General features: G+C 39.7%; 1 protein-coding gene and 1 non-coding gene across 3 annotated transcripts; one reads left to right on the top strand and one right to left on the bottom strand.

Annotated features, from left to right (window-relative positions):
* Positions 1-164: 164 nt before the first annotated feature.
* LOC129376253 (U1 spliceosomal RNA) lies at positions 165-326 on the bottom strand. Its single transcript, XR_008607729.1, has one exon. It is a non-coding gene; the product is annotated as a U1 spliceosomal RNA (small nuclear RNA).
* A 1,359-nt stretch (positions 327-1,685) lies between these two features.
* LOC129376189 (FYVE, RhoGEF and PH domain-containing protein 4-like) lies at positions 1,686-9,630 on the top strand. 2 transcript variants are annotated; one of them, XM_055055718.1, is made up of 16 exons: positions 1,686-1,860; positions 3,667-3,774; positions 4,008-4,560; positions 4,696-5,146; positions 5,482-5,627; positions 5,836-5,992; positions 6,084-6,222; positions 6,514-6,572; positions 6,737-6,880; positions 6,954-7,126; positions 7,452-7,482; positions 7,559-7,639; positions 7,733-7,852; positions 7,938-8,081; positions 8,232-8,372; positions 9,281-9,630. In XM_055055718.1, exons 1-16 carry the CDS (start codon positions 1,686-1,688, stop codon positions 9,455-9,457), a joined length of 2,799 nt encoding a protein of 932 aa, XP_054911693.1. In that variant the 3' UTR covers positions 9,458-9,630. The 2 variants fall into 2 exon arrangements, with proteins under 2 accessions (XP_054911693.1, XP_054911694.1); XM_055055719.1 differs by having other exon boundaries at positions 9,238-9,387.
* Positions 9,631-9,662: the final 32 nt, after the last annotated feature.

Raw genomic sequence — 9,662 nt, 5'->3', positions numbered from 1 at the left:
ATGATTTATAAATTAATGTCTGTTTAGAAAGTTAATTAGATCATTTATTACATCAGGATTTTAACACTTTATGGAAGCAAACCACCTGATACGAAGAACATTATTTCATTTGTTCAGGTGATTATGATGGTTTATGAATAAGGATTATCATGTAACATTTATCCCAGGGGAGAGCGCGGACGCTATCCCCCACTACCATAAATTGTGCAGTTGAGATTCTCCATGTGGAAAATTCACAGAGGTCAGATCGCCGCAGTGCAATGGCTGATCCTCACCCTGGGCGATCCACCTACAGGATCATGAAGTCACCCCTGCCAGGTAAGTATGTCCTTCATTCCTCTGACTGACCATTAACTACGTCACACCTCCGGTTCTGACTCACGGTGGGAGATTCAAATATTCCCTCAGTCACTTTAGGGTTTAATGTTTAACTAAATACAACCAGACACGAAGAGAAATAATAAATATATCTTTAAAAAACTCACAAATTATAAATTGTTTGTACTTTTCAAATTCTAATTTCAGAAATTTTGCAGAGAAAACTGAAATATTTCCATTTCAATATTTGAGATTATCTTCCCCTTTGCTCTTTGCTACGCTGCAGCTAGCTCGCATAGCCTGACATGACAGCTAGGCTAGTTAGCATAGCCACGAATGGCGGTGGATAAAAGGTTTCCCTGTAACTTGTTTCTCTATTAGTAAATTAAGAAGTGCATTGATGAGTGATTGCCAGCGCTAAGCCCCGCCCCCTGGCTCTGATTGGCTGTTTTTATGGATCTCTTCGGAGGTAATAGGAGGTGGATTTGACTTGTTCCAAAGAAGCAGGAAAAGTTATGAAAGCAGAAAATGTAAGTCATGTGATCACCAATATCCTGAAAAATATTTAAACTAAATTCCAAACTAATTTCTAAAGTTCCAACGTTTGGAGTGGTTTTTCCACCTTCGTGTTGGATAAACTTATAAATCAACAACCGTCTTTCTATATTTAATATTTTACAAGATTATATAATTCAGTTGTAGATTAATTATATTTTTGAAAAAATATGTTGTTTTTTTGTGACAAAGTTATATTTAAAAAATAATAACGAATGAATAATGATTAAAATTGAAAATGTTTTCAGGATTTGTCAAAAGTGCATCCCCAATGCTATGTAGAGGTTTAGTTTAGGAAATTTCTTCACTCATTAATTTTTAGTTTGTTTTTTTTTTTCTCGAGAATCCCGAACCACACTCCTCACCAGCTGGTGGCGGTAGTGAGCCGTAGTAAGGACATACTAAATAGTTGTCAGTTGTGGTTTGGGTTTAGTGGTTGGCCACTGGGTGGAAGTGTGATGTAACAGCTCATAACTTTGGTTGTTAAAAAAATAAATAAATACATAATAATAATAATAATAATATATATATATATATATATATATATATATATATATATATATATATATATATATATATATATATATATATATATATATTCTATTAGAAAATTTTTCAGAAATATCTTATTCATAGGCGTACCACAATCTTCCAAATGCCTGCATTTTCTCTAGCTAGGCTTAAATGCAGAGGAAGGCTCGTGCTCATTTAAATAAGTGGGCGGGGTTTCTCAACAGCTGGTGCAGGACCTGATGATTGTGCGCGTGAAAGGAGAAACACGCGCACCGGGCAGCATCTCCATGGTCTGGTTCATGTTGTCAAGTTTCGTTGGAGTTTCGCCGTTTTTCCCACAAAGAAACGCGGCGGAGACGATGTTCGACTTGAAGAAAAGAAACAGTTTGACAGGGATCCGCGAGGCAGCGCCGTTCAGACGAGTGGCAGTCCGACGGAAAGACGAAGGCGCCACAGGGAACGACCTTGACCCAGGTGAGGTGGCTGCCTTCAACTTTTGTCTTTTTTAAACAGGCTTTCCTAAATTCTTTAGCTACTTTAGGCTCAGTTGCTTCCCCCCTCTTCTACTTTGTTATGCAAGAGCATTGATCTTGAGTCAAAAACGTGCAGGAACATTAATCCTATTGTTTATTTTTAAGCAAAGCAATTTGGTCTAGAAAAAATGTTGACTTGAGGAGATGCTAAAAGATGCGTGACAGATGCTAAAAGATGCGTGACAGATCATAGAACGCATCACAGTTAGCCACAAAAATGGCAATGTGGGTTGCTATTTGCATCAACACAATCAAAGCTAACAACAAAAAACTCCATATTTTATTTAAAAAAATAAAATATGGAGTGTGCATTCAGATGCACTTTCAAAGGTTAAAAGTAGTGTGCTGTTTGTGGAGGGAGCATATAACTACTACAAGGACATCAATTTGTGTCTGTGTGCACCAGGCACACTTGGTGACTTTGTTGGATGAGGGTATTATTCCACATCGACTGAATAAGCCCAGATGTTGCCTGTGTGTCTCTAGATAAACTATCTCTTTACTCCACACAGACCCACATTCTCATACAAAGAAATGACTGTTCTCTCAGTGAGGAAGAACTGGTTTTTAAAGGCTGCCTGCTTCATTGGTACTGTTGGACGGAGGATCCGACAGTACAACCCGCACTCTGATAAATGTTTTTCAAGAGAAAGCGTGCCATCCAAACGGCTACACAGTAAATAGAGGTGGAAGAGTTTTAGACTGAAGCAACAGAATCCATACAATTCAATTCAGAATTGAACCATCAACCCGCAGATTGCAGGGCCAACGTCGCCACCATGGGCGACCACAACACTGCATGCAGAAAGACGCCGTCGCTGCCGTTTCCTGACAGTTGTTAGAGGGTTGACTGGTTCTGACCACGCGGCTCAATCTTAAAGGGACAGTGAAATTCACCTTTGCAAGTCCAAAAGTTGATATTTATGCCAATGGGGAGCTTCTGTCTGGAACTGTATGCTGTACAAATAGCAGTTCTTGGGTTATTCATCGTTTGTAGTTACACTGAGATTCATTTCATATAGAGCCAGAAATGCATCCAATTCATCTTAATTATTTTAAAAGTTCATTTATCCTTTGTGATTTTGAGAACTTCTTATACAGACAGCAGCAGAGTACATAAGTCTGTCTAAGGTTTGCCTCAAACAGTTAAGCAGAAGTGAAAAAACAGAAGTTTCCCTTTGCGAAAGCAGCAGACTTTAGCCCTCTTCACATGACCAACAAATCAGCCTCACATAAGCACAGATAGATCAACTTTCCTACAAACAAGGGCTAATCTAGCTCCAACTTGGATGTAAATGCAGGTAGGAGAACAATTGGATATAAAGTCTAAATGTAACAAGTTTGCTTATGCTGCAAATTGTTTTTTTAAATTACAGTGGACGTGTTTGTAATGCTTCTTAAGAATCTTTCTTGGGTTAATTGTCGACCAGTAGGAGGAGGTAATTTTACAAAAGTATTTGGTGCTTATTTTTTGCTGTACAATACAACATCAGTTTCATATATTGAATAGAGACTGGTAAAAAAAAATCTTTGGTTGAATATATGTTGTAATATATGTAAAAAAAAAAAAAAAGCTTTTCATACCTCATTAATTAGTAGATTTGTGATTTTTAGAAACGCTTCTATGAAGTAACAACATTTTTCCACATCATTTAACTGTTAAAGGAGTTTTCAAATGTTATCACACACCAAATAAGGGCTGAATAAAACTGTATTTTTATTTGGAGATAACTGTTTTTTCTTTTAGATGTGGACAGCAGAGCGTGCAACACTTTCTCTGGAACAAAACCAAACCTTAATACGAATGAGGATTATGAAAACAGGAAATCAAAGAGATCTCCATCCAAGACTCTAGGTAAGCTAAAAAATATGAACTTTCGTGTGATGCTTGTGTGTTTTCTGAATTCTCACCTAATACTTGACAACATGTGGAAAATTAAATTTGTGGATCAACAGAAATGTACATCTTGCATGAAAAACCAGAGGTTTTTTTTTTTTTTTTTTTTTTTTTACTGATTTATTTATTTATTTATTTATTTTACAATGCAATGATAAAACATTTTCCCACCGAACCTTCTGTCTTTATAGCAACTCCTAAACCAGCTCCCCTTCAGAGGGTCCAGAAGACTGGGCAAGATCAAGCCTGCCATCCCACTTTAGATGCAGTGAAACCACAACAAGGAAATGACCTAACCGACAGAGACTGTAGAATCTGCATTTCCTGCGGTAGCCCACAGACTTGTCAAGGGTCGCCCAGTCCAGTCAGAGGTGGAGGAGGCAACTTTTTGAATCCAGTGTCTGTGGAACATCCCAGGCTGGCTCAGGGGGTTCCAAACCTTTCAAGCGGTTCGGTTTCAAGATCTCCAAGTCCGGCTAAGATAAGCACTCAGGGTCGTAGTCCACTGAGGGAGTCGGGCCACGGCCCTGCTAAGCTGTCCCCAAGAAACCGTAGCCCTCTCATGGCAAAGCTGCGCACCCCGAGCCCCGTTCAGAAGAAGATGGGCAGCTTTAGCCCTGCCAGGAGCTCCAAGTCGTGGCTGGGCCTGCACAGAATCGCAAGTGAGAAACTTGAGAAACGAGAAAAGAAAGCAGAAAAATCTTTAAGCGTGCCTGATCTAACTACCTACATGAATGAAACCAGGTAGGAAGTTGGCTGTGTGTGTGTGTGTATGTATGTGCATATCTATATATATATATATATATATATATTATATATACATAATTTTTTTGCTTTTATGATTGTGGCTCATGTAAAAAAAAAATGTCTTCCATGCAGGATTCCTCCTGAAAAAGCTGTCTGCTCTCCTCTAAAATCAGCTACCTGCAATGGGCACGGTGTCAACACCAAGACCCCAGCTACCTGTAAGCTAAGTACCACAGATGGAGACAGTCTTTGCAGTAAAAGCACTGAACTTTACCCAGGACAACAAAATGGCAAAATACAGGGGAGAGCAGAGTTAAAAGAAAGCCTGACGGATGAAGGCAAGACACTCGGAGGATGTGCTGGCAGGTATTCCTGTGAGTGGAATAAAGCGATCGCAAGAGAAGCGAGCTGTCGCCTGGTTCCACAAGCTGACAATACAAAGGAAGATGAGGAGAAGAAGAACGAAAGTGGAGGAAGTGAGTCAAAAAGTGAAGATGACAAAGAACAGAAACTATACAGGATAGCTAATGAGCTCCTGCACACAGAGAGGACTTATGTGGCCCGCCTCCACCTTGTCGACCAGGTGACTATAACTTTGTTTTGTTTTTTTTTATCTTACAAAAACCAACAGAAATAAAACTAATGTATTTTAAAAGTTTGGTTAAGTGCTACAGGAATGTGGTAAATTAATATGTGGTCACTTTTTGGTGACAGATGATGGACAAAAATAATCTTTGCAGCACACACGAATGAGCTAGATTGAAGTTAAGGTTGGACAGATGGCTTCATTTATTCATTTCCTCTATGGAAATGAATAAATGCAACCATCCACTACAAATCTGAGCACAATTAAAAAGAGAAAATGTAAAGCTGGACATGAACATTGCTGTGTGACCTTGGCTTCTTAACTCTGCGCAGGTCTTCTGCTTACGGCTTACACAAGAAGCTGATCGCGGCTCATTTCCTCCTGACGTCATAAAAAATATCTTCTCCAACATATCTTCCATCTACTCATTCCACAGCCAGTTTCTACTGCCTGATCTGGAAAACTGCATCATGCACTGGTGAGTCTTGGTTCTAATTACTTAGTACCTTAGTGGTACCGCTACTTAGTCTTTCATTAAAGGGGGAACCATTTTATACCTGACTAGAGAATAAATGACGTTGCACCGGCCAAAACAGCAACGTTTTTTTTTCTTAATGAACATAAAATGTCCTTGGAACAGGAATTGTGTGAGGCCTTAAAATATTTTCTGCTACATTTCAATGAAGGCATGAAAGCCCTGGTTTGGGTAAAGCTCTCCTGCAGCACGCACCCTTCCTGAGGATGTATGCTGATTACATCAGGAACTTTGACCGAGCCATAGAACTGATCAGAACCTGGACAGAACGCTCGTCTCCCTTCAGAAACATCATCCATGACATCCAGGCGAGAAACGCTCGCCAGAACAGGGTTGTATTTGTCCGTCCCCATGCGTCTCACCTAGATCTGATCAGTGGTGTTTTGTTTGTGCTGTTAGAGTCAGGAATTGTGCGGCAACCTCACCCTGCAGCACCATATGTTGGAACCAGTCCAGAGGGTTCCACGCTATGAGATGCTACTGAAGGATTACTTGAAGAAGCTTCCTGAAGATGACCCAGATTATGAGCTTGCTAATAGTAAGTGATTTTGCACCAAACTGCAAGACATAAACTGATGAAAATGTACAAAAAAAAATGCCTTGAAGTGATCTGGGAGCTGCCATTACAGACCAAAGGCTGGAAGATACTTTGCAGCATTTTCCTATTTTTTTACATGAGGTTTTGCTATTGAAGTAAAAGATTAAATTACACATTGTTGCCAGGGATTCCAAAGAGTATGGAAGATGCTGTTTATACTGTAACTATTCTGGTTTTCTTAACACAGTTTTGAAAGTGATTGAGATTCTTGTTTTACTTTTTTTCCCATAGAATCCTTGGAGGCTATTTCTATGGCAGCAATTCACTCAAACAGCGCCGTCCACAAAGCCGTGCGTAGACACGTAACTTTTGATACCGTTCTGATTCGAGCTAATGTCGACGGTTTTCACAACTTCAATATTTTCATTTTACTTTATAGACTATAGTAACAACATAGGCACGGTATTGAGGGTTTTTAAGCAGACCAATTCAGTCCGTGTTTGTTTCATCGCAGGAGAACCTGAAACGGCTTCTGGAGATTTATGAGATGGTTGGAGAAGAAGAAGTGGTCAACCCAGCTAACGAATTTCTCAAAGAAGGCCGCCTGTTGAAACTCGCTGCCAGGAACACATCAGCTATGGAGAGACATCTGTTCTTGGTCAGTTGTGTGCAGAAAAATCTCCTCCAGTGTTCGCCGCACTGATGCTAACGTTAGTATTTTGCGCACACAGTTTAACAACTTCTTGCTGTGCTGCTGCGCAAAGTTCAGCCTGGTTGGTCAGCGGTTTACTGTCCGCTGCAGGATTGGCGTGGATGGCATGCAAACACAACAGACTACCAATGAAGACCATTCATACACTTTCCAGGTCTCTGGCAAGGAAAAGACTCTGGAGCTACAGGCCAGGTAGGTTCACAGCGTTTCTGTAACAGCTGAAGTCCACAGCTCTTTGTACGTTCTAAAGTGTTAGTTTCTGATTCAAACAGGATATATCTGAATGGATTATCCTGTATGAATAAGGACAATCCTGTATTCCTATAGGAATACAGAAATAATCCTGTATAATGCCGACTTTTGTCCAAATCGGCATTATGCAAACTTGCACAAAGTAAAATGAATGCCCTGCAGCCTTAGCAATTAAATCCAAGCAGTGGATTTTCAATAAGCACTTCACATGTTGCATTCAATTTAAATGTAATCAGTTTTTTTGTTTGTTTTACTTTTTTACAAGCTCTGAGCAGGAGCGAGACGACTGGATAAAGGTATATTTGTTTTGCTGCAGTACATTAGCTGCTACTGAAGTCACAGAAAGACTTCTAATTTGTACTCCATCTCCAGGCGATTCAGGAAGCCATTGATGTGTTTCAGAAGAAAAACGAAACCTTCAAATTGGCCTCTAAAGAACCTACAGAACAAATTGTAGGTTGGATCACATATTTTCTTGAAAATTTCAGTCGCAAGCTGGTCCTTGTGTGAAATTTAAAAAAGAAAAGATACACACCTGTTGCACAGGAACTTGGCCGACGAGCCCCTCGCTGGATCAGAGACAATGAGGTGACCTTGTGTATGACATGCCAGGAGCCTTTCAACGCGCTCACCAGGAGAAGACATCACTGCCGTGCCTGTGGCTACGTGAGGACCCCAACGCTTTGTATTCTAAGAAACAGAACGCAACACAAGGTTAGTTCACAGGTGATGGTGTCTGCTCTCCCCCCAGGTGGTGTGTTGGAAGTGTTCAGACAACAAAGTGCCTTTAGAGTACGACGGCAACAGGCTGAACAAAGTGTGCAAAGCTTGTTACTCCATCCTGGCTAGCCAGAGAGCCGAGAGGATGGAGCGAAAAAAGAGAAGAATGTTGGAGGTAGGATGTTCTGTAATGTCGGATTGCGTTTTCTTCTGCTTCAAGTTTCCCCTGTCCAGCTGCAGCTTACAGCAACATTTATGTTACCAGATTATTGAAAGAAAATCCTGCAACATTCTGATCTAAGTTTTGTTTTTGGTTTTATCCCAGGGTGAAGCATATCCAGGATCAATGGACTGTGTTCTGAGTGGGTTCCTAGAGTATGGAGACAACTCCCCGATTTGGCAGGAAGTATGGTGTGTTCTCAGTGGGACTCATCATCCATCTTTCCAAGTGTACAATAATCCACAGGTATCCATCAGTTTATCTGTATACAATCTTTTATTTATTGTCACTATAGATGAATAAATACAAAACACTTTTAAAAAAGGCACATTTGATAAAGGTAATTGTCTTTAATGAGATGTCTTGAAGAATATTTACAAATGCAACAGAGATTCTTTTTTTCTTTTTCTACTGTATGAAAAGACGAATTCATTTTAAGGATTTTTACACATTGGTAATATTATGTTTGTTTGAAATATTGCACAGTAAATTAAGAACACGAGCCGCTGCACACAACTATTTCAAAGTGCTGAAATAGTTGTGTGCAGAGGCTGGTAGAAAAAATGTTTTTCTACAGTAGTAATGAACAGCTGGTGTTGACATTTTTAGAGTTTGATTATATTATTGTGATAAGGAAGGCACCATCAGCGAGGAAAAACATGATCTTTGACCCTTTATTTGACAAATCAGTCACTGTTGTGACCAAAATGTCACAGCACTAAACAAAACTCTGAGCTTTTAAGAAACCGTTTTCCCAGAGATATGTAGATTTATTTATGACTATTAGATCTTTCTCAATAATTAGTAAAAAACACATCACTGCTGTGGATTATTTCAATTTATCTGAAGGTAGAAGGAGAAAAGCTTTATTTCCCCAGGAGCCTCATTCAATTCAGAAAATATTCTCGAAAATCCTCAGACATTCACAGTAAAATGTTCAAAACTTGTTCGAAGTGAATGTAATTTTCAAATCCTGTAATATTCAGCATTTTATTTCATTCAGTTTCTACTACTTCAACTTTTTTGCTGAAGGTTTGTGCAGCTTAGACACTCCAGTATGAGGAATTTTGCCAAATGGAAGTGGTTATTCTGTTTGATATTTCTTCTACAGTGACAGCCATGGTTGGTCCTTTCTTTCCCTCCCTTGTGTCCAGGATGAGAAGCCGCTGCTCACCGTACCGTTACTCAGCTGTGTGATCGAGGAGCTGCAGGATCAGAATCAGTTCAGTCTCAAACAGTCCAACACCAGCCACGTGTTCTCCTGCGACGATCCGGATGTGAAACAGAACTGGTTGACCGTACTTAAACTGGCCGTGATGAGACATTTGTGATCCATGGAAACAGGAAATCCTCACTGTGGGGAAACAATCTTAAAAGCACGGACATTAACAGATAAAGGAATATTTGAAATAAGAGCAAGACAAGAATTTTTATTAAAAGTGGTTGTGCACTTTATTTCTGACACGATTGACGGTGAAAATAAATAAAGCAAAGGTGTTTTTAACATGACTCAGACTATCCTTCACTACAAAGATG

The sequence above is a fragment of the Poeciliopsis prolifica genome, unplaced genomic scaffold, assembly GCF_027474105.1.
Source record: "Poeciliopsis prolifica strain line A6 unplaced genomic scaffold, Auburn_PproV2 SCAFFOLD042, whole genome shotgun sequence".
Lineage (NCBI taxonomy): Eukaryota > Metazoa > Chordata > Actinopteri > Cyprinodontiformes > Poeciliidae > Poeciliopsis > Poeciliopsis prolifica.
The sequence above is the reverse complement of the archived record's forward strand: the minus strand, read 5'-3'. Positions and strand labels throughout refer to the sequence as shown.

What these genes read in the sequence shown, in the direction of transcription:
- LOC129376189 (XM_055055718.1), top strand. Translation starts at nt 1,686, where the DNA reads ATGTTGTCAAGTTTCGTTGGAGTTTCGCCGTTTTTCCCACAAAGAAAC. An exon ending in GCCTCCACCTTGTCGACCAG is followed by an intron (nt 5,147 to 5,481) that starts GTGACTATAACT and finishes AACTCTGCGCAG; the next exon opens with GTCTTCTGCTTACGGCTTAC. An exon ending in AAGAACCTACAGAACAAATT is followed by an intron (nt 7,640 to 7,732) that starts GTAGGTTGGATC and finishes CCTGTTGCACAG; the next exon opens with GAACTTGGCCGACGAGCCCC.